Raw genomic sequence first — 23847 nt, 5'->3', positions numbered from 1 at the left:
AATGCTGACAGGGGAGTGTGGCTGGGATAGTCTGCATTGGGGGATGGTGGACTGCCCGAGGGCGAGTGCCTGGGCGTGTGACATGGGAGCCCAGGAGGGGGTTGGAGGCCAGGTGACACCTTGGCCCGGGAAACTGAACAAAGGCGGTGGGAGGGGTCGCTGAAGGCAGAGTGTGGGAAGCGGGCTGGAGAGAGGGCTGGGAGGCAGAGATGGCTCTGACCCCCCAAAGGGGGGTGGGCTGGGATGCCCTGGGACCCCAAGCTGGACCTAACTGAGGGGGGCCCTGTTGTCTGTGCCTGCAAGACCTGTCTTGGACTGTATTCCTGTCATCCAAATAAACCTTCTGCTTTACTGGCTGGCTGAGAGTCATGGTGAATCGCAGGAAGCCGGGGGTGCAGGGCCCTGAGTCCCCCAATACTCCGTGACACCGAGGCACACGCAGGACTTTCAAAAATACTACAGAAAATTCCCGCTTTGTCACACATGGGTTTATGGAAAATGGATCCTGTCAAACTAACTTGATATATTTTTGATGAGATTTCAAGTCTGGTTGCTCAAGGTAACAGTGTTGATATAATATACTCAGATTTCTGTAAGGCATTTGACATGGTTCTTCATGACATTGTGATTAAAATACTAGAATGTTATAAAGTAAACCTGGCCCACCGTAAATGGATTCAAAGCTGGCTAACTGATAGATCTCAACATGTAATTGTAAATGGGGAGTCATCATCGAACGGGGTGTTTCTAGTGGGGTCCTGCAGGGATCAGCTCTCAGCCCTACGTTATTTAACATTGTATTGACGACCTGGAAGAAAACAAAATCACAACTGATAAAGCTTGCAGATGACACAAATGTTGGGGGAGTGGTAAATAATGAAGAGGACAGGTCATTGACTCACACTGATGTAGGGTGACCAGATAGCAAGTGTAAAAAATTGGGACAGGGGGTCGGGGATAATAGGTGCCTATTGTTACGTTATGAGTGTGATATAATATCTCATTGAAAGATGACAGAGCCAGAAAGAGTTAATTACCTCACCGACTGACCTGACCCATGGCCGAACTGTAGAGACTGGTGAGGAAGATCTGTAAATGAATAGAGCTTTGAAATGCAGCCGGCATTGTTAGAGGTAGAAGGGGAGCTGTTTGCTCAGGTCTTGTGATGTAAGACAACAAGTCTTGTCTATTGCTATAGCTTTGATTCAAAGATCAAAAAAGGAATATTAACATTTAGGAAGACACTTGAGTGAAATAGTATTATTGTCTCTATGTCTCTTTGAAGGTTGTGGTAACCTGAATCTGAACTGTTTAATGGATAAATGACCCTGTGCTAATTGCCAGGATGTTTGGGAGAAGGAGAGTTAAGCCTATTGCTTTCTCAGGCCAAAAGGCTGCAGGAAATGTATAAAAACCCTGGGACACGATCCTGCTGCATCTCAGATCTGCTTTGGGTTTCAAAAGGGGGAAACCTTAAGCCACAAGGATTGAGATCCCCAGTCACTGACTGGAGTCACCCTGAATATGGAAATTGGACTATAACCTCTGGACTATTTCTAAAAGGACTTTTGGCAACTACAAGCTCATCTCTGCTATGTATCTGAACCTCAAGAATTGAATTCAAGTCTGTCTGTAGATTGATCTTTTAACCAACTCTCTCTCTTTTCTTTTTTAATAAATTTTACCTTAGTTAATAAGAATTGGCTATTAGCGTGTATTTTGGGTAAGATCTAAGTTGTAATTGAACCTGGGTGTGTGGCTGACGCTTTGGGGTTGGAAGAACCTTTTCTTTTATATGATGAGATAAGATTTTCAGTAATCATCATCATATCTGACAGGTGTGTCTGGACGGAGGCCTGAGGCTGGGCACTTTAAGGGAACTGCGTTGTTTGGACTTCTGAGTAACCAGTGAGGTCCTATAGAAGCTGTTTTGTGCTGGTTGGTAAATCTAAGTATTGGAATATCCACCAGCGTTTGGGGTTTGTCTGCCCCGTTTTGTTTGCAGTTCACCCTGATTGAGTGACCTCAGCTGGCTCCCATGGGCAGCACCGTCACACCTACATACGAAAAAGCCCCCAAAATCGGGACTGTCCCTATAAAATCGGGACATCTGGTCACCCTACACTGATGTGGATCGCTTGGTAAATTGGGGGCAAGCAACATGTGTGTTTTAATAGGGTTACATGTAGGAACAAAGAATGCAGGCCAGATTTCCAGGCTGGGGGACTTTCCCTGGAAGGCACCGACTCTGAAAAAGATTTTGAGGGGTGGCCTGGACTATCAGCTGAACTTGAGCTCCCTGTGTGATGCTGTGGCCAAAAGGGCTAATACATAAGCAGGGCTCTCGAGGAGGAGTTGAGAGGTTATTTTACTCTGTGTGGAAGTGGTGCGACCACTGCTGGAGTCCTGGTGCCCACAATTCCCCAAGAGATTCTCCATCACTCACGTTTTTCTAACAAGTCTGTTCTGGGAATTATTTAGGGCAGGTCTCAGACTGGCTGATCTGATCCCCGCTGGCCTGGGGATTTATGAATGTCTGAACTCAGCCGGGGCCGGTGACTGGGATCGTTCTGGGTGAATGAATCCCTGGCCACTGGTGGGGAAGTAGCTCCAGGAACCCGGGGCTTTCCTAGCCAAGCAGGGGACCCTGGGCTCAGACGCTTTGATGGGAAGGAGGAGTCTTCCCCTTTCCCATCCCTCCCTACTCAGAGTCAGAGGAGGCTGAGCCGGCGGGATCCAGGGTTCCCCAGAGTTGTGAGCTCCTGGACCTTGAACACAGAGCCTGGGTCCCAGCCAGACTTCGTGTGGACCCCTGCGGAGCAGCCCTGTCCCTCACTGCACACCCACCCACGGGCCAGCACTCGGCCCAAGAGAACCACACCCAGCACCCTGCCGACACAGTGTGATCCCCCCACTCCTCGGACTCAGGAGGGGAGACAGGCGCACGACGGGTCCGAGTTCCCCTTCTCCAGAGAGGTGTGAGGACAGCCCCCCTGCTACCCAGGAGGGAGCCAAGACCCCCAGGCGGCACGGCCCCCAGCGCTTCCCCTGCCTCCTTCCCAGATCCCGGGGCTGGTCCCTCGGCTTGGCCCCAGTCCTCTCTCATTGCTGCCCGATGCCATGATGTGAGCCACACGCTCCTCCGGCCCAGGCTCCATTCAACACCCTCCTTGCCCTCCCCTCGGCCAACGCCCCTCCCCTCGACCCCCTCCCCTCGGTCAACGCCCCTCCCCTCAACCCCATTTCCTCGGCCAATGCCCCTCCCCTCAAACCCGTGACCCCCCCCGGGGCAACAACTCTCCCCCCAAATCCCCAGCATGCCCCCATCGGCTCCCACCTCCTCTTCCCCCTCACCAGTCCCAGCTCCCCCCCATACAGAGTGGGCAGAGAGACGTGTCCAGGTCGCTGCGTGACTTCCCCAGCCACCCCAGGGCTGTGCCCAGCAGCCGTACAAAGCCTGCCTCTCTGCCGGCCTTGCCCCAGCTCACGCACTGGCCTCCTCTGCGGGCATCACATGGAGCCAGCTCACGGCAGCAGGGGGCAGGCGCTCCTCAGTGCCAGCTGCATCACGTTCTCCGGCCCAGCCGCTCCCACCACTCCGGTGGCTGCAGAGCAGCCACAGAGCCCAGCAGCGCGGGCAGTGGAGTCAGACAATCACTCCGCAGCAGGGCGCCTGGACGTTGACTCTGAACCCTAATGATACCGATGCCAACGTAGGTGGTATGTCACTGCTCACCCCAGTGGGCTGCAGAGGACAGGAGTGCTCTCCTCTCCTGGGAGCGCAGCCCCTTTTGCCACCGCCAGTGAGTAGAGTGCAGGAGGGGACCAGCCGCCGGGCTCCTTCCTGTTCCCCACCCTGCTGGGGCAGAGCCTCCGGCTCAGCCCTCTGCCGAGGTGCTACACAGCGGGAGATGGCCTGGCCTGGTGCTCAGGCTCGCCAGGCAAAGGCTGCTCTCAACCAGCGCGAGAGATGCAGTGTTGCCGGTGGGGGAATCACACCAGCCAGCTGCCCCCGTGCACAGCGGCAGTGGGTACAACCCTTTGCCCTCCGGCCACCTGCAGGTTCTTTGCCTTGTGGAATACCCCACAATAGGAGGAGGAAGGGAGGGAGTCGGGGGTCCGCTCCTGGATTGTCTCCTCCCAGAGGCTGGGCCCCACAGCTGTGACTGAGCCTGTAGGCAGAGGAAACCCACCCGAGGCTGCCCTGCTCAGCGTGGGCTGTCTCCGGCCAGCGGGGCCCCTGCGCAGCGCCCGCCCATGCTGCCACACGCGGCCCCCTGCAGTTGAGAAGAGTGGGGAGTGGCCAACGGCTTCCTACACAACCAACCGGCCCATCTTGCTGCCGAGGTGGCCCAGCGGCGGGATCCCGGGCTCAGGCACCGCACCACCTTGCCCTTCACCATGATCCTGGCCCCGCTCCGGCCGTGTGGGGACGTGCAGGGGCGGCCAGGCGTGCGGGTGACCCTGAAGCCATGCACAGCACCGCAGAGCATGGGACACCCAGCCCCGCCCCCTACCTTCTCCCGCTGGACAAGCTTCTTGTAGACGGAGTCGGGGAAGGAGCGGAGCGGGCAGAACTTGCCGGTGCCCTCAGCGCACATGAAGACGCCGTTCTCGTAGACCACGCGCCCGCGGCTGATGGTGACCAGCGGCACCCCGTGGCAGCGCATGTTCTCATACAGGCTGATGTCTCCCCCCTGCACCTGGGTGCTGGCAGAGATGGTCCTGCGGGTGACACAGCGAGAGCAGCTGGTTACAGCCCGGCCCAGAGAGGAGGTGGCTCACTGCACTGGGGCAGCCCTGTGCTAAGAGCCAGCAGCGCCCCCTGCAAGGGCCCAGGCGCGGCGCGGCGCAGCCAGGAGCCCCCAGAGCAATGAGCAGCACCTCCCGGCACCGGGACATGGATCGCTCGCTCCCCCCCTGCCACCAGCGTCTGTCCAGGGCCCGTCGGGCACCAACCGGGACACAGCTCGCTGCCATCCCACCCCCCGACCAGCGTCTGTCCTGGGTCCATCGGGCACCGACCGGCACCGGGACACAGCTCGCTGTCCCCCCCCCCCCCCGACCAGCGTCTGTCCTGGGTCCGTCGGGCACCGACCGGCATCAGGAAAAGACGCTCTGCCTCTGCCCTTCCCCCTTGGCCCCATTCTTACCTGGTGGCTTCAGGGTCCCACACCACAATGTCTGCGTCGGCCCCGGGGATGATGCGGCCCTTCCGTGGGTACAGGTTGAGGATCTTGGCCGCGTTCGAGCTGGTCACGGCTACAAAGCGGTTCTCGTCCATCTTCCCCCCTACCTGCAAACACAGCAGGGGCCTGAGACGGCATGGTGGGGGGTGTTCTGCTATGGCCCCTCCGGGAGGACTGGGGGCACTGCTGTCAGAGGGGGCTGGGTCCCCCCATCTCTCCTCCCCCGAGTGGTGCGACCTGCCCCATCACGCCAGCGGCTGGGAGAGGAAGCTGCAATTGCCCCAGGTCACTCCTAGCTCCACCTAGCCCCATGCCACAGGGCTGAGCCGGGGATCCAGCACCAGCCAGGGGCTGCCTCGTGGGGTGGGCAGGACCCAGATGCAGACTGAACGCCCACCCCCTATGTTACCACAGCCCCAGAGAGCCAGGTCACACCCCACGGGAATGCAGCCCCCTCTGGGGGGCAGCGAGTAGCGGTACTCAACCCCGGTGCACAGGGAGGACGGGCACTTGTCAGGATCGGGCCCCAGGCTGTAGTGCCTCAGTGGTCCGTCTCCGCTGGCAGGGCACGGCAGTCCTGAGAGTGCCACCCACTAGCACGGCTCCCCACAGCACCGGAGGTGGCCAAGTCTGGATCCCGGCCCAGCGTGTGCTAGGCTCCTCATGCCCGACCCGTGGCCGTGCAGCTGTGCCACGCCCGGGGCGGTGCCACGTACCACACCCCGCTCCCAGATGACGCTCATGCGGTCTTGCACGCCGCTCACGCCGTGCGGGATCTTGGTGAAGTCCTCCTTGCCCATGGCTTTCTGCTTGCTGGTGAAGGGCCGGTGGTCGGAAGCCACGACATTCAGGGTGTCGCTGCCAGGAGAGAGGGGAGCAGGGGTTACCGGCCCGGCGGCCGTGGTGCTGCTCACCCTGAGGGCCCTGGTACATTGATTACAGACCAGCGCCCATGGCTGGGACCTCTCTAGTGCCCAGCAGTGGAGCAGAGAGTGCCCTGCCTGGGGCTCTAACAGGACCCATGGGTCAGGCAGCGCCAGACCCGCAGGATTAGCCCCTCCCCTAGCAGTGCCCGGCGGCCCTCACTTGGCTAGCAGGCTCATGAGGTAGGTGGAGGTGTTGGTGTCCAGCCGCAGGGGCGGCACAGTGACGTAGGCGGCGGCGTGGGACCAGTCCTGGTGATAATAGTGCAGGCCCGTCAGCGTGGCGTGCGCCGTGGTGGTCTCTGCATACACCACTTTCCCTGCAAAGAGAGAGGGGACATGGGGGTCGGGGGGGGGACGGGCTGTGGCGCTGGGGTGCAGCCAAGGGCAGCGCGTGGATCGCCTGGGGGCAGGAGTGTTCCTCCCGCTACCCTGCCAGCCTCATGGCGAGGCAGCACGCGGATCCCCGCCCCAAGGAAGAGACGGTCTGCAGAGCCGTCTGAGGGGCTGGCACCAGTCGCCTGGGCACAGGGACCCTGGGACGGGCCCTGCCGAGTCGTCTGATGGGCTGGCACCAGTCGCCTGGGCACAGGGACCCTGGGACGGGCCCTGCAGAGCCGTCTGAGGGGCTGGCACCAGTCGCCTGGGCACAGGGACTCTGGGACGGGCCCTGCAGAGCCATCTGATGGGCTGGCACCAGCCGCCTGGGCACAGGGACCCTGGGACGGGCCCTGCCGAGTCGTCTGATGGGCTGGCACCAGTCGCCTGGGCACAGGGACTTTGGGACGGGCCCTGCAGAGCCATCTGATGGGCTGGCACCAGCCGCCTGGGCACAGTGTTACACAGATGGTATAGGGGAAACTGAGGCAGAGGGCCAGGGGGGGACTCGCCTGGGTCACACATCAGCAGAGCTAGGTAGGGGCTAGGACTTGGGGCCCTCACCCCCAGGCCTGTGCTGCAGCTACTAGACCCCAGGGCTCTCAGGGCCACAGAGCCACTGCCTGGCCCATGGGCCATCACTGCAGGGCAGCAAAGTGGCTGGGGCTTGGCCAGTCCCCTTGGGTGTGTGTTGGGAGCCATGTGGGGAGATGGGGCTGGGTTGGGGGTGGGGGGCTGCAGTGTTGCTGGGGATCGTGTTGGGAGCTGTGTGGAGAGGTGGGGTTGTATTGAGAGGCGAGACCAGGCAGGGACCGCATGGGGAGATGTGGCTGGGTCGAGGGGCTGGGGGCCGCAGGGGCGAAGCTGGGCGGGGGCCGCGTCGGGAGGTGTGGCTGGGTCGGGGGGCCGCAGAGGCGAGGCCAGGCGGGGGCCGCGTGGGGAGGTGTGGCTGGGTCGAGGGGCCATGGGCCGTAGGGGCGAGGCCGGGCAGGGGCCGCATGGGGAGGTGTGGCTGGGTCGGGGGACCGGGGGCCGTAGGGGCGAGGCCAGGCAGGGACCGCGTGGGGAGGTGTGGCTGGGTCAAGGGGCCGGGGGCCGTAGGGGCGAGGGCCGCGTGGGGAGGTGTGGCTGGGTTGAGGGGCCGTAGGGGCGAGGCCGGGCGGGGGCCGTGTGGGGAGGTGTGGCTGGGTTGAGGGGCCGTAGGGGCGAGGCCGGGCGGGGGCCGTGTGGGGAGGTGTGGCTAGGTTGAGGGGCTGAGGGCTGTAGGGGCGAGGACGGGCGGCTGCTAGAGACTCACGGACGTTCTGGGAGCTGCTCGCTCCGCCCCCGCTGGCCCGGCTGCTCAGGTCAGCCCCTGCTGCCTTCCCCAGGGCCCGGAGCCCAACAGGGTCCCAGCAGCTGCTGGGCTCTAAGGCGCTTGCTGCCAAGGGAGCTGAGCGGCAGGGGCTGCGGGGGCAGCAGCCTCGGCCCCACAGGGAACATCAGGGGCGGGGGTGAGGGGCACCACTGCCAGGGGCAGACTTACACTCCCCCGCTCAGCTAAGGGCCCCCCCGGCCCATGGAAACAGGACGCTGTGGGCGCCCGGCTGCGGCCCACCCCTGTGGACACTTCTATTAAGACAATGACCTTCCCAGCCCGTGTGGTCGGCCGGGCTCCCCCGGAAACGGGGCCCGACGCCAGGCGGTGGCTGCTGACCGGAGTTGCCCGGGCCAAGCGCAGAGCCAAGCTGGGGAGGGGCAGCGCCCAGCCTTACCTTGCATCTTAGCGGCAGCCACAACATCGCCGGCAGACACGCTGGACACGTTGACCAGGTAGACGGGGCAGTGAGTCTGAGAAGGACAGCGCAGGTCTCAGAACTGGTGCTGGCATCCCCAGCCACTGCGCACCGCCCCCCAACTGCCTGCCCGGCTCACGCCGAGGGCTCCGGTCCCTGGACAGGTGAGAGCCCAGCTCACCTCTGCCCCTGCACCCGCCAGCAGAGCGCAGCAATCCCTGGGCGGGGGAGCCGCCCAGGGAGCCATGCCGGGGGCATGTGGTGCTGGGAGCCGCCATGGCCCTGCGTCCACAAACAGGGCCGGCTCTAGGTTTTTTGCAGCCCCAAGCAAAAAAAATTTTGGCTGCCCCCCATCCCAACCCTGGGCTCCTCGCCGCACCCCCCTGCCGCCCCAGCCCTGGGCTCTCCCCCCCCACCACCACCTGCACCCTCCTTCCGCCGCAGCCCTGGGTCACTGGTAACTCGCTCCCAGGGCGGGTCATTCAGCAGGAATTTTGGATGTGCACAGAACACAGACAGGATTGGTTCCCATATGGTTACAGCACTGCAGTAAAGTGGAACCATTTTCAGCTCGTGTGACTGGAGGATATCTGGATGCAGATTATAAGACTGTCCTACAAAAATGAGGAAAAGTTGAGGTGCCTTTATTATTCTTTTGTTCCCTCTTTCTTTCTATGGGGAATTTGCCAATGCGATATCACTGTCTTCCTTTTAAACAAACAAACAAGGCAATGGCTGTTGAAAATAGCAATTCCAGTCCTAATAACCACTGGGAAGCATTTCTTGCTCCATTTTATCCTACGTTTCCTACAGCAAGTTCCAGTGGATCAGTAGATTTGATTTGGGGGAAATGAAGTAACAGCCGCCCAAACTGAGCTTGAGCACTCCTGAATTTTGAGATGTTCAGACCTGGAAGGCAGGTGCCGGGGGGGGGGGGGGGGGGGACCTGTGGCTCCGCAGGGGAGCACGGCAGCATGTATGCAGCAGTGTGTCTGGCGCTGCGCGAAGCCAGACACGCTGGTCTGAGTGGCACGGTAAGGGGGCTGGGGGGTTGGAGAAGGGGTAGGGGGTCCCAGGGGGGCAGTCGGGAGCGGGGAGAAGGGGGGTTAGATGGGTCAGGGGTTCGGGGGGGGCAGTCAGGGGACAGGCAGCAGTTGGATAGGCATGGGAGTCCCAGGGGGTTGTCAGGGGACAGGTAGGGGGTGAGGTCCTAGGGGAGAAGTTGGGGGGGGTCTCAGGAGGGGGCAATCGGGGCCAAGGAGTAGTGGGGCTTAGATAGGGGGTAGGGTCCTGGGGGGCAGGGGTCCCGGGAGGGGGTGATCAGGGGACAGGGAGCAGGGGGGTTGGATGGGTTGGGGTTTCTGTGGGGGGCAGTCGGAGGGAGTAGATGGTGGCAGGGTGGGGCTACCCTCCCTCCCCGTGGAGTGTCCTATTTTTTTAGTGTTAAAATATGGTATTAACAGGGGCTGCTAACAGGGAGTTTCGCAAGGGAGTTCTCCAGGTGAAGGAGGAGCAATACAGCAACCTTTTGGGGTAAGTGACTGTCTGTAGTGTGTGTTTGTTTGTGTTTGGGGGTTACTTGCTGTGTGCTGAGCTTGTGTTTGTCAGTCTGTTTGTTTGTTTGAAGGACCGTGTGCTGTGGCTGGCAGTTGGAAGCTGTGAGCTTCAAAATATATCGGAAGGACAGAACAGGTCGTGCGGGGGGGGGGGGGGGGGTGGCACTGTATGTGAAAGAAAATGTAGGATCAAATGAAGTACAAATCTTAAGTGAATCCACATGTTCCATAGAATCTCTATGGATAGAAATTCCATGCTCTAATAAGAATATAACATTAGGGATCTATTATCGACCACCTGAGCAGGACGGTGATAGTGATGATGAAATACTAAGGGAAATTAGAGAGGCTATCAAAATTAAGAACCCAATAATAGTGGGGATTTCAATTATCCCCATATTGACTGAGAACATTTCACTTCAGGACGAAATGCAGAGATAAAATTTCTCGATACTTTAAATGACCGCTTCATGGAGCAGCTGGTACGGGACCCCACAAGGGGAGAGGCAACTCTAGATTTAGTCCTGAGTGGAGCGCACGAGCTGGTCCAAGAGGTAACTATAGCAGGACCGCTTGGAAATAGTGACCATAATACAATAGCGTTCAACATCCCTGTGGTGGGAAGAACATCTCAACAGCCCAACACTGTGGCATTTAATTTCAAAAGGGGGAACTATGCACAAATGAGGGGGTTAGTTAAACAGAAATTAAAAAGTACAGTGACTAAAGTGAAATCCCTGCAAGCTGCATGGGCGCTTTTTAAAGACACCATAATAGAGGCCCAACTTCAATGTATACCCCAAATTAAGAAACACAGTAAAAGAACTAAAAAAGAGCCACTGTGGCTTAACAACCATGTAAAAGAAGCAGTGAGAGATAAAAAGATTTCCTTTAAAAAGTGGAAGTCAAATCCTAGTGAGGCAAATAGAAAGGAGCATAAACGCTGCCAAATTAAGTGCAAGAATGTAATAAGAAAAGCCAAAGAGGAGTTTGAAGAACGGCTAGCCAAAAACTCCAAAGGTAATAACAAAATGTTTTTTAAGCACATCAGAAGCAGGAAGCCTGCTAAACAACCAGTGGGGCCCCTTGATGATCGAGATACAAAAGGAGCACTTAAAGACGATAAAGTCATTGCGGAGAAACTAAATGGATTCTTTGCTTCAGTCTTCACGGCTGAGGATGTTAGGGAGATTTCCAAACCTGAGCCGGCTTTTGTAGGTGACAAATCTGAGGAACTGTCACAGACTGAAGTGTCACGAGAGGAGGTTTTAGAATTAATTGATAAACGTAACATTAACAAGTTGCTGGGACCAGATGGCATTCATCCAAGAGTTCTGAAAGAACTCAAATGTGAAGTTGTGGAACTGTTAACTAAGGTTTGTAACCTGTCCTTTAAATCGGCTTCTGTATCCAGTGACTGGAAGTTAGCTAATGTAACGCCAATATTTAAAAAGGGCTCTAGAGGTGATCCCGGCAATTACAGACCGGTAAGTCTAACATCAGTACTGGGCAAATTAGTCGAAACAATAGTTAAGAATAAAGCTGTCAGATACATAGAAAAACAAACAGTTGAGCAATAGTCAATGTGGTTTCTGTAAAGGGAAATTGTGTCTTACTAATCTATTAGAGTTCTTTGAAGGGGTCAACAAACATATGGACAAGGGGGATCCAGTGGACATAGTGTACTTAGATTTCCAGAAAGCCTTTGACAAGGTCCCTCACCAAAGGCTCTTACGTAAATTAAGTTGCCAAGGGATAAAAGGGAAGGTCCTTTCATGGATTGAGAACTGGTTAAAAGACCGGGAACAAAGGGTAGGAATTAATGGTAAATTCTCAGAATGGAGAGGGGTAACTAGTGGTGTTCCCCAAGGGTCAGTCCTCGGACCAATCCTATTCAACTTATTTATAAATGATCTGGAGAAAGGGGTAAACAGTGAGGTGGCAAAGTTTGCAGATGATACTAAACTGCTCAAGATAGTTAAGACCAAAACAGACTGTGATGAACTTCAAAAAGATCTCACAAAACTAAGTGATTGGGCAACAAAATGGCAAATGAAATTTAATGTGGATAAATGTAAAGTAATGCACATTGGGAAAAATAACCCCAACTATACATACAATACGATGGGGGCTAATTTAGCTACAACGAGTCAGGAAAAAGATCTTGGAGTCATCGTGGATAGCTCTCTGAAGATGTCTGCGCAGTGTGCAGAGGCGGTCAAAAAAGCAAACAGGATTTTAGGGATCATTAAAAAGGGGATAGAGAATAAGACGGAGAATATCTTATTGCCCTTATATAAATCGATGGTATGCCCACATCTCGAATACTGCGTACAGATGTGGTCTCCTCATCTCAAAAAAGACATACTGGCACTAGAAAAGGTTCAGAAAAGGGCAACTAAAATGATTAGGGGTTTGGAACGGGTCCCATATGAGGAGAGATTAAAGAGGCTAGGACTCTTCAGCTTGGAAAAGAGGAGACGAAGGGGGGATATGATAGAGTTATATAAAATCATGAGTGATGTGGAGAAAGTGGATAAGGAAAAGTTATTTACTTATTCCCATAATACAAGAACTAGGGGTCACCAAATTAAATTAATAGGCAGCAAGTTTAAAACAAATAAAAGGAAGTTCTTCTTCACGCAGCGCACAGTCAACTTGTGGAACTCCTTACCTGAGGAGGTGGTGAAGGCTAGGACTATAACAGGGTTTAAAAGAGAACTGGATAAATTCATGGAGGTTAAGTCCATTAATGGCTATTAGTCAGGATGGGTAAGGAATGGTGTCCTTAGCCTCTGTTTGTCAGAGGATGGAGATGGATGGCAGGAGAGAGATCACTTGATCATTGCCTGTTGGTCCACTCCCTCTGGGGCACCTGGCATTGGCCACTGTCGGTAGCCAGGATACTGGGCTGGATGGACCTTTGGTCTGACCCAGTACGGCCGTTCTTATCCCTACTCTTCCCAGTGCAGCTCCCCATTCACAGCAGGCTGCAGTGTGAGATCTCAGCTTCCTCCCTCCCTCCCCCTCTTTCCTGTTGGTAGTGGCCAAGGGAATGCTGGGAAATGTAGTTCTTTCCCTGCTCCAGGGCTGGCTCTATAGGCAGGGAGCGAACCAAGGAACTACAGCTCCCAGGGCCCCTGTTGGGTCTCAGCTCCCAGGCTGGATCCCCCGGCTGCCGCCCCTGCAAATGGGCTGCCCCAAGCACCTGCTTGCTTTGCTGGTGCCTAGAGCCGCCCCTGCCCACAGACCACGTCACCAAGGGCTCCAGGGATGGACAGGCCATGTCCGCAGGGCAGGGGGCCTGGGGGCTCCAGGGACGGGCAGGCCGTGTCCGTGGGACAGGCAGCCCAGTGTAGGCAGGGTACCAAACACACAAGTAACCTCTCCCCCCGCCAGACAGGATCCTGCCTTCTCCCAAAAATCCCCGCCAAGGCCTCCCACTGCTGCCCCTGGACTGATCCCCATCTCCCTGCTCCCACCCTCAGGCAGTGCCCATCCCCTGCCTGGGCCTGGCAGGGGGCTCTGACCGTGCCCAGCCTGGGGGCGCTGTGTGTGTGTGTGCACGTGGGGGGACTCAGGGTGGGGGGCAGGGGGCTCTGACCATGCCCAGCCTGGGGGCGCTGTGTGTGTGTGCACGTGGGGGGACTCAGGGTGGGGGGCAGGGGGCTCTGACCGTGCCCCAGCCTGGGGACACTGTGTGTGTGCGCGCGTGGGGGGACTCGGGGTGGGGGGCAGGGGCTCTGACCATGCCCAGTCTGGGGGCGCTGTGTGTGCGCACGCGTGGGGGGACTCGGGGCGGGGGCTCTGACCGTGCCCCAGCCTGGGAGCGCTGTGTGTGTGTGCGCGCGCATGGGGAGACTTGGGGCGGGGGGCAAGGGGCTCTGATCGTGCCCAGCCTGGGGGCGCTGTGTGTGTGCGCGCGCACGTGGGGGGACTCAGGGCATGGGGCTCTGACCATGCCCAGCCTGGGGGCGCTGTGTGCGCGTGGGGGTGTGACGTTATGAGTGTAATATAATATTTCATTGGAAGGTGACAGGGTCAGAAAGAGTTAATTAACTCACAGACTGACCTGACCCATGGCTGAATCTTAAGGACTGGTTAGGAAGATAGGTAAATGACTAGAGCTTTGAAATGCAAGTTTGCAGTGTTAGAGATCTCAAGGGTAGCTGTTTGCTCAGGTCTTGTGATGTAAGCAAACAAGTCTTGTCTATTGCTGTAGTTTTAATTCAAAGATCAAAAAAGGAATATTAACATTTATAATGATACTTGAGGGAAATAGTATTATTGTCTCTATGTCTCTTTGAAGGTCGTGGTAACCTGAATCTGAACTGTTTAATGGATAAATTACCCTGTGCTAATTGCCAGGATGTTTGGGAGAAGGAGAGTTAAGCCTATTGTTTTCTCAGGCCAAAAGGCTGCTGGAAATGTATAAGAACCCTGGGACACGATCCTGCTTCATCTCAGATCTGCTTTGGGTTTCAAGAGGGGGAAACCTTAAGCCACAAGGACTGAGATCCCCAGTCACTGACTGGAGCCACCCTGAATATGGACATTGGACTATAACCTATGGACTATTTCTAAAAGGACTTTGGGCAACTACAAACTGATCTCTGCTATGTACCTGAACCTCAAGAATTGAATTCAAGTCTGTCTGTAGATTGATCTTTTAACCAACTCTCTCTCTCTTTTCTTTTTTAATACATTTTAGTTTAGTTAATAAGAATTGGCTATTAACATGTATTTTGGGTAAGATCTAAGTTATAATTGGACCTGGGTGTGTGGCTGACCCTTTGGGATTGGAAGAACCTTTTCTTTTATATGATGAGATAAGATTCTCAGTAATCATCATCATATCTGACAGGTGTGTCTGGACGGAGGCCTGAGGCTGGGCGCTTTAAGGGAACTGCGTTGTTTGCCCTTCTGAGTAACCAGTGCGGTAATACAGAAGCGGTTCTGTGCTGGTTGGTAAATCTAAGTATTGGAATAACCACCAGCGTTTGGGGTTTGTCTGCCCCGGTCTGTTTGCAGTTCATCCTGATCGAGTGACCTCAGTTGGCTCCCACAGGCAGCACTGTCACAGGGGGGGACTCGGGGCCAGGGGCTCTGCCCGTGCCCAGCCTGGGGGCGCTGTGTGTGTGTGTGTGTCAGTTCCTGGGGCAGCTGGGAGCACTCACCCGGTTGGCGATGGTGATCACACGGTGCGTGGCTTCAGCCTCCAGCTGGGGACAGAAAAGACGGTGACGCTCTTCTGAGTGCAGACCACCCCCAACGGCCCCACCTCTGGGGATCTGCACAACCCCCCGTCCAGAGAACCCTGCACTGCGGCCCCGGGGCCAGGTGTGGGGCAGGGCCTGGAGACCATTCCCCCAAGGCTGGTCCCGGTGCTTGGTGTGATGGGGAATCGCCCCTCTCTAGTGAGGAGCCTACATGGCCCCCTGTCGGTGCAGCTCCCAAACACACAGCCTGCCCCACGGCCGGAGGGCCCGGCCTTCCTGCCCAGCCCCCAGGGCCGGGGTCAGCCCAGGGCGAGTGCTCAGCGGACATGGAGAATGGGCTGGCTAGATGCCTGCCCAGCCAGGCAATGGCTGGACCGTGGAGCTGCTGGAGGGATCCAGAGGCACAGTGCCCAGCTGGGGCAGGGCGGGGCAGGCGCTCACCCGCAGGGCAGGGTGGGGCAAGGCAGTTTGTAGGGCAGGGACAGCGCACAACAGGGTGGGGAAGGCGAAGGAGCAGGACAGCCACTCCCGCCGGCTGCTGGGAGCGGGCTGGAGCAGCCAATGCTCCCCACCACGTGGCTGGGAGGGGGGCTGGGGTGGAGAAGCCCCCGGCCAGCAGGCAGTTTGCAGGCTGGGCGCTCACTGAGCCGTGCTGCGGCACATGGACCCAGCTTGTCCAGGCACAGGAGGGGTGGGCCGCCTGGGCCCGCTAACAGAAGCGGTGCGGCTGGAACGACGCCGCATGGGGCCACGTTAGCTGGAGCGTCCCAGGCCGCGGGGAGCCTGCGCTGGGCGGCCTTCGGGCTGGGGGGCCCGGCACGCTCCATCGCAGCGCCCAGCAGGAGCCAAGCACTGGGGCGGCTGGGAGAGTGGAGAGCTGCCAGCAAACCCACAAGGGCTGGTCTAGCCAGGATGGGGCCCCAGGGGGAGCGATGGGAACCCCTAGCTGGGGTCCCTGACATCTTCCAGGGCCTGGAGCCCTGCCTGCTGCCTCCCACAGAAAGGGCAGGGGAGCCCAGCGCAGGCCTCACCTCCTCCGGTCGGCTGATCTCGATTCCCTCTGGTCCTGTGATGCCCAAATCCAGCGCCTCCTTCGCACCCTGGGAGGGAACAGGAAGTTAGTGGGAAGGGCCCAGCAGAGCCCAGGCCAGGCTGAGTAGGGACAGGCTGCCCTGAACCATAGCCCCCCCCAACCCCAATAACGCCCTGCCTGGCCCCACGGGCAACCGGTGCTGGGACCGAGCCTGGGCTGCTCTCAGGCAATGGGGGGCTGGCTAGGAGCTGGCCCCCCTCTGCCTGGCAGGATTGTTACGGGCAGCCCCGTGCTAGCTGGGCTCTCCACCACATTCATCTGGTCCCTGGGCTGCCCCGGCTCTCCAACCGTCCCTCCTGCACGGCTTCCGCACAGGGGGGACCCTTCCCTAGCGGGGACCTGGCCCCGGGGTGAAGGGCTCTGCCTGTCCGAGGTACATTTCTCAGCACGAGCTCACCAAGAGTCCCCAGCTCTCCAGCCACAATCCTTGGCAGTGTCTGCCCCAGCGCAGCCCACGTGTGCTCACCTCTGCCACCAGCTCCCCGTTCTCAGCGTGCACCCGGGCGATGGCGCCAATGTCCTTGCAGGCGAGGAAGACTTGGTAGAGCTCGCTGTCCCGCAGCATGTACAGGTCCTTGTAGGTCATGAACATCTGGAAGGAGTTCACCCCCTTCTCCCGCACCAGGCTCTCCATCTCCGACTTCACCTGCCAGGCATGGGGGGCAGGGTGAAGGACAGGTATGGCCAGGCTGGCGCCTGTGCCGTGGGGCTGGGCATACTCCTGCAGGACTGGGCCCCACATGCAGAGCACAACCCATCTCTCCACCTGCCCCCCTAGCAAGATCAAGTGTGCCCCAGGTTAGGGGGGCCAGACACCGGCCGGTTCGGGCCCAGCGCCGGCAGCAAGCCGCTCCAGCGGCTGTCACAGGGCCTAGGGTGTGCGGGAGAGCCGGTCCCATGCAGACTGGCACACAGACAAACCAACCAACTCAGGCCCAGCGCCGGCAGTAAGCCGCTCCAATGGCTGCCACAGGAGGACCTAGGGCAGTGGTTCTCAGCCAGGGGGCTGGGACCCCCTAGGGGGCCTTGAGCAGGTTTCAGGGGGGCCTCCAAGCAGGGCCAGCATTAGACTCACTGGGGCCCGGGGCAGAAAGCTGAAGTCCAGGGCCCTGAGCCCCACCTCCTGGGGCTGAAGCCGAAGCCTGAGCAATGTCGCTTCATGGGGGCCCCGTGGCGTGGGGCCCCAGGCAACTGCCCTGTTTGCTACCCCTTAACGCCGGCCCTGCGTTTTAGCTGCAGAAAACCAGACGTTGTGGCACAGGGGGGCCGTGGAGTTTTGATAGCATGTTGGGGGGGGGGGGGGTTAGAAAGGAAAAGGTTGAGAACCTCTGACCTAGGGCATGTCAGCGCAGGCCCCAGGCTGGGCGGGGCAGCAGGAGCCCTGGGCTTGTGATCGCGAGTGCGGAACTGCTGGGGCCCTGAGCAGCAGCTCAGGGACCAGGCCTGCCCCCCGAGAACCCCACGCTCCCATGCCGGGGGAGCTGCGGCAATCCCCATCGGCCAGGGTGACCCCGGCTGGCGCTGGCATACCGGCGATGCCCGAGAGCAGAGAGAGCGCTGCACTAGCTGCCCATGGGCAGAGAGGGGGGCGCAGTGACAGACCAGCTGGGAGCTATGGCCGGAGAAGGTCCTATACAGGAAGGGACTAGTGCCTGGGGGCAGCCCTGGCATGCAGCTGGCTCTGGGGCAGAGAGAAACAAACTGCACCCCAAGCCCAACTCATGCAAAGCCCCATGGGAGATCCAGCAGCCACACAGCACAGAGGGGCAGACAAAGGGCTGGGAATCTGGGGCTGGAGGGAGCTGGCGAAGGCCCAGGCTGCAGCCATATGGGCGCATGGTTCTCCCTCAGGTCCAAGGCTCCCTGGTCACTCCATGCTGGGCATTCCCAGACTCCACTGATGCCAGGAGCGCACGGGGCCTCGGGCCAGCGGCCTGCCACCTGTGCCGGGGCCAGCAGGGTGTGGAAGGCACAGCCCACGGCTGGAGCGTGAGCGGCTGCTGCTGGGTGGGGTTAGCAGCAGGTACAGACACCCCATGACCCAGCCTCTGTCCAAATGCATTGCCCCATCCAGAAGTTATCCCCAGCCCAGCTCTGCAGAGCCAGCCCCAGTGGGGGATCTCGGTGGGGCCCTCGCGAGGCAGCCGGGGTCCTGTGCCAAGCTGGGAGGAAAGGACTCAGCCCCTGGGCATGTCCCTGTGAACGGCTGGCCCAGGAGCTGCCAGTGTAATCCAGACAGTAACTGGGATGGGAGAGAAGGGGGGGGCGCAAGCACGCGGCACGAGCCCCTACAGCCTGGCCACTGGCCCTTCCCCAGGCTAAGTACCGGGGTCCTCGCTTACCTTGGGAGCCCACCAGGTGATGCCCATGTGCAGGGCGTAGTCACAGCAGACCTTGGGGTCGGCCAGGCTCCGGCACTTCTCGTAGGCGTCCAGGAGGGAGGTCTCCCTGTCGGGCAGCACGTGACCGATGACCATGGTCGTCCCTCCGACCAGAGCAGCCTGGGGGGGACAGGAGAGGCGCTTCTGAGTCACGCTGGTCAGGGCAGCAGGGCGTTGACATTGGGCCGAGCAATGGGCATCGTCCTGCCCTCGGCGAACCCGGCTGGGCCCCCAGGTCGCAGCCCGCGCTCTGTGGGGCTTGTTCGATCACCTGCTCACCCTGATCCGGGCACTGCTCTGGGGAGAGGCGGCGGGGAGGCGCTCAGACACCCAGGGGATGGGCATGGAGTCAAGGGCTGGACGGGAGGGAAGGAAAAACGAGTTTTTTCAAGGGCCTACAGCAAGAGGCTCTGGGTTGCTCTGTCTTGTCCTACGAATCCAGGCCCCCAGCGTTGCAGTACCTGAGCGTCGCCCAGTCTGCAACGTCTCTCTCCTCACAGCCTGTGCGGCAGGGCAGGGCCTGGACAGATGGGGATTGAATCCTGCTCTCCCGAGTCACAGGCCAGTGGGGTGGGTCTGTCTCTGCAACGCAGCAGGGGGTACTGGCGAGTCAGCCCAGCGAGAGGCCAGCCTGCTACACCCAGTTCGGCCAGGCCAGGGCCAAGCAAGCCGGAGCAGGCCACGGGCATTGGCTGAAGCCCAGGCAGGGTGGGGAACGCTGGCTCCCCCCCATGAGCACGGCCAGGCCGAGAGGAGTCATCTGGCTGGCTCCCTGCACGGGCTGCAAAGATGGCCCCAGAGCAGCTGGACTCCCTGTCAAACACACAGCTGAGGGGAGCATAAAATCCCTCCTTTACCCATAAGGGGTTAAGAAGCTCAAATAACCTGTTTGGCACCTGACCAAAAGGACCAATAAGGGAAGAAGATCCTTTCAAATCTAGGGGGGAAGGTTTTGTCTGTGCTCTCTTTGTTGTTCTCTCCGGGTCAGAGAGGGACCAGGGCAGGAGAAGCCATCTCCTAAAACCCTACTTGAAATCAGCATCCAAGATTACAAAAATAGTAAGCAATAGCAAGGAAATGCGTTAGGTTATCTTTTGTTTTAGCTTGGGAATTGTCCCTGTGCTAAGGGGGAGGTTTATTCCTGTTTTTGTAACTGTGAAGTTTTGCCTAGAGGGGAATCCTCTGTGTTTTAAATCTTATTACCTGTAAAATTACCTTCCATCCCGATTTTACAGGGGTGCTGCTTTTACTATTTTCTTTATAATAAAATTCTGCTTTTATTAACCTGATTGGTTTCTAGTGTCCTAAAAACCCAGGGGTCTGGTCTGTGCTCACCTTTTTTACCTATCTGGTTGGTAGATTATTCTCCAGCCTCCCCAGGAAAAGGGATGAAGGGGCTTGGGGGGATATTTTGGGGAAACAGGAACTCCAAGTGGTCCTTTTCCAGAATCTTTGTCTAACTCACTTGGTGGTGGCAGTGATACCATCCAAGGACAAGGAAGAATTTGTGCCTTGGGGAAGTTTTTAACCTAAACTGGTAGAAATAAGCTTAGGGGGTCTTTCATGTGGGTCCCCACATCTGTACCCCAGAGTTCAGAGCAGGGAGGGAACCCTGACGCTCCCCCTGGGAGGTTCCTACGCACCCCAGAGTCCAGTCCCCAGCGTGAGGCACGGCTGGACGAGGGGGCGGGGAGCAGCCATAGCTCAGTGGTCCCCGTCCCTGACCACGGCTGCCCAGCACAGACCCAGACAGTGCTAAGCCTGTCCATCCTCCCCATTGAAGGAAAAGGCCCAGGTAGGGACCATTGAATTGTGGAGGTGAATGCGTGGTAACGCAGGTGGTGTTGGAGAGAGGGCTTTGGATTCTTCGACCATGGGATGCTGTTCCAGGAAGAAGGAGTGCTAGGAAGAGATGGGATCCACCTAATGAAGAGAAGGAAGAGCATCTTTGTAGGCAGGCTGGCTAACCTAGTGAGGAGGGCTTTAAACTAAGTTCACCGGCGGATGGTGACCTAAGCCCAGAGGTAAGTGGGGAAGTGGGATACCGGGAGGAAACACAAGGAGGAGGGTGCAACAGGGGAGGCCTCCTGATTCATACTGAGAAAGTAGGGCAATCAGCTATCTTAGGTGCCTGTACACGAAAGCAAGAAGCCTGGGAAACAAGCAGGGAGAACTGGAAGTCCTGGCACAGTCAAGGGATTATGATGTGATTGGAATAACAGAGACTTGGTGGGATAACTCACATGACTGGAGCCCTGTCCTGGATGGGTATAAATGGTTCAGGAAGGACAGGCAGGAGAAAAGGTGGAGGACTTGCACTGTATGTAAGGGAGCAGTATGATTATTCAGAATTCCAGTATGAAACTGCAGAAAAGGCTGTTGAGAGTCTTTGGGTTAAGTTTAGAGGTGAGAGCAACAAGAGTGATGTTGTGGTGGGCATCTGCTATAGACCACCAGTCCAAGAGGATGAGGTAGACGAGGCTTTCTTCAGACAACTAACAGAAGTGTCCAGATTGCAGGCCCTGGTTCTCGTGGGGGACTTCAATCACCCTGAGATCTGCTGGGAGAGCAATACAGCGGTGCACAGACAATCCAGGAAGTTTTTGGAGAGTGTTGGGGACAATTTCCTGGTGCAAGTGCTGGAGGAACTAACTAGGGGCCATGCTCCTCTTGACCTGCTGCTCACAAACAGGGAAGAATTGGTACCCGGGCAGCAATGACCATGAGACAGTTGAACTGAGGATCCTGACAAAAGGAAGAAAGGAGAGCAGCAGAATACGGACTTCAGAAAAGCAGACTGACTCCCTCAGGGAACTGCTGGGCAGGATCCCCTGGGAGGCTAATATGAGGGGGAAAGGAGTCCAGGAGAGCTGGCTGTATTTTAAAGAAGCCTTATTGAGGGCGCAGGAACAAGCCATCCCGATGTGCAGAAAGAATAGCAAATATGGCAGGCGACCAGCTTGGCTTAACAATGAAATCTTCGGTGAGCTTAAACACAAAAAGGAAGCTTACAAGAAGTGGAAATTTGGACAGATGACTAGGGAGGAGTATCAAAATATTGCTCAGGCATGCAGGGGTGTAATCAGGAAGGCCAAGGCACAACTGGAGTTGCAGCTAGCAAGGGATGTGAAGGGTAACAAGAAGAGTTTCTACAGCTATTTTTACAACAAGAAAAAGGTCCGGGGAAGTGTAGGACCCTTACTGAATGGGGGAGGCAACCTAGTGACCGAGGATGTGGAAAAAGCTGAAGTACTCAATGCTTTTTTTGCCTTGGTCTTCACAGACAAGGTCAGTTCCCAGACTGCTGCACTGGGCAACACAGTATGGGGAGGAGGTGAGCAGCCCTCAGTGGTGAAAGAACAGGTTAAGGACTATTTAGAAAAGCTGGACATGCACAAGTCCATGGGGCCGGATCTAATGCATCCAAGGGTGCTGAGGGAGTTGGCTGATGTCACTGCAGAGCCATTGGCCATGATCTTTAAAACGCCTGGTGGTCGGGGGAGGTCCCGGATGACTGGAAAAAGGCTAATGTAGTGCCCATCTTTAAAAAAGGGAAGGAGGAGGATCCGGGGAACTACAGACCAGTCAGCCTCACCTCAGTCCCTGGAAAAATCATGGAGCAGGTCCTCAAGGAATCCATTTTGAAGCACTTGGAGGAGAGGAAGGTAATCAGGAACAGTCAATATGGATTCACCAAGGGCAAGTCATACCTAACCAACCTGACTGCCTTCTATGAGGAGATAACTGGCTTTGTGAATATGGGGAAAGCAGTGGACATGATGTATCTTGATTTTTGCAAAGCATTTGATATGGTCTCCCACAGTATTCTTCCCAGCTAGTTAAAAAAGTATGGATTGAATGAATGGACTATAAGGTGGATAGAAATCTGGCTAGATTGTCAGGCTCAACAGCTCAATGTCTAGTTGGCAGCTGGTATCAAGCGGAGTGCCCCAGGGGTCGGTCTTGTTCAATATCTTCATTACTGATCTGGATAATGGGATTAATTGCACCCTCAGCAAGTTGGCAGATGACAGTAAGCTGGGGGGAGAGGTAGATACGCTAGAGGCTAGGGATAGGGTCCGGAATGACCTAGACAAATTAGAGGATTGGGCCAAAAGAAATCTGATGAGGTTCAACAAGGACAAGCGCAGAGTCCTGCACTTAAGAAGGAAGAATCCCATGGACTGCTACAGACTAGGGACTGACTGGCTAAGTGGCAGTTCTGCAGAAAAGGACCTGGGGATTACAGTGGACGAGAAGCTGGATATGAGGGTGGTTCCAAAGCGTAGGGAGCTCAGCTGTTCTCAGTGGTGGCAGATGACAGAACAAGGAGTAGCGGTCTCAAGTTGCAGTGGGGGAGGTCCAGGTTGGATATTAGGAAACACTTTTTCACTAGGAGGGTGGTGAAGCACTGGAATGGGTTCCCTAGGGAGGTGGTGGAATCTCCTTCCTTAGAGGTTTTTAAGGCCCGGCTTGACAAAGCCCTGGCTGGGATGATTTAGTTGGGGTTGGTCCTGCTTTGAGCGAACCCCCAGACAGCTCCCCATCGCCCTTCACAGGCAGCGCCAGGCCTAAGTCCTGAGCAGAACACCCTGAATGTGTGCGCACATGCAGATACACACACACTCACTCTCAGCTCAGCACACCTAATGCACAGGCACCAAGCCCCCCACCTCCCTGGGTATCCAACACCAGCCCCACCCCGGGTAGTCTGCAGACCCCACCCCCATGCCCCCGGGCAGTGCACTACACGTCACCACCCGAAGGAAGCCCCCCGGTTCACAGGCCAGAGCCCTGCCTAGCCAGCTCACCCTGGCCCAGAGCCGCTGGGGCAGCCAGGCCTGGCACTCGGGCTCTGGTGGCTGGCAGGCTGGGGAGGGAGCCCAGAGGAGGCCCTGCCAGCGCTCCCTCTCCAGCCCAGGGCGCTCTGCTGCTTGTCATGGGGGGGTGGGGGTTGGACCGGTCCATGTAGGGCTTTCAGGTCAGAACCAAGTCTGTCACCTCCCCAGGGATGGCAGCTGGGGCAGTTCCAGGGCACCAGTGCCAGGCATTGTTCATGCTGCTCCACAGCGGGCTCGAGATTCAGCATGCCAATGGGTTCGCGGGGCAGCGCCGTCCGGAGCAGCCTGCCCTCGCTCCATCTGGAGGGACGCGGGCTGGCTCGGAGCCCCGGCTCAGGGTGAAGGACACGCCCCACTGGGCGGGGGCACATGGAAAGGGCCCCCCTGCCCTGAAGCCGGGGCGGGGGACCATGCCATGCCCCCGCTGGGAGGGAGCGGGGGCTGACAGAACCTCAGCCCTGACCCCTTCCTGCCCCTGCCCCACGCAGCATC

At 57.5% G+C, this 23847-nt stretch overlaps 1 protein-coding gene across 3 annotated transcripts in view; it reads right to left on the bottom strand.

The window, feature by feature from the left end:
• Window positions 1–23847, bottom strand: part of DPYSL5 (dihydropyrimidinase like 5) — a 117072-nt gene that overhangs the window by 31636 nt on the left and 61589 nt on the right. For all 3 annotated transcript variants that reach the window (XM_054024441.1, XM_054024443.1, XM_054024442.1), the window contains exons 3-11: window positions 18476–18634; window positions 16600–16779; window positions 16072–16140; window positions 14999–15043; window positions 8245–8320; window positions 6276–6432; window positions 5906–6047; window positions 5154–5296; window positions 4518–4725 (exon numbers count right to left, since the gene is read on the bottom strand). In XM_054024441.1, coding sequence (XP_053880416.1) covers window positions 4518–4725; window positions 5154–5296; window positions 5906–6047; window positions 6276–6432; window positions 8245–8320; window positions 14999–15043; window positions 16072–16140; window positions 16600–16779; window positions 18476–18634 — 1179 coding nt within the window. The remainder of the gene's footprint in view (window positions 1–4517; window positions 4726–5153; window positions 5297–5905; window positions 6048–6275; window positions 6433–8244; window positions 8321–14998; window positions 15044–16071; window positions 16141–16599; window positions 16780–18475; window positions 18635–23847) is intronic.

Source organism: Malaclemys terrapin, chromosome 3, assembly GCF_027887155.1.
Source record: "Malaclemys terrapin pileata isolate rMalTer1 chromosome 3, rMalTer1.hap1, whole genome shotgun sequence".
In the NCBI taxonomy this organism is placed as follows: Eukaryota; Metazoa; Chordata; order Testudines; family Emydidae; genus Malaclemys; species Malaclemys terrapin.
Note: the sequence above shows the minus strand (reverse complement) of the source record. Positions and strands in the feature narration are given on the sequence as shown.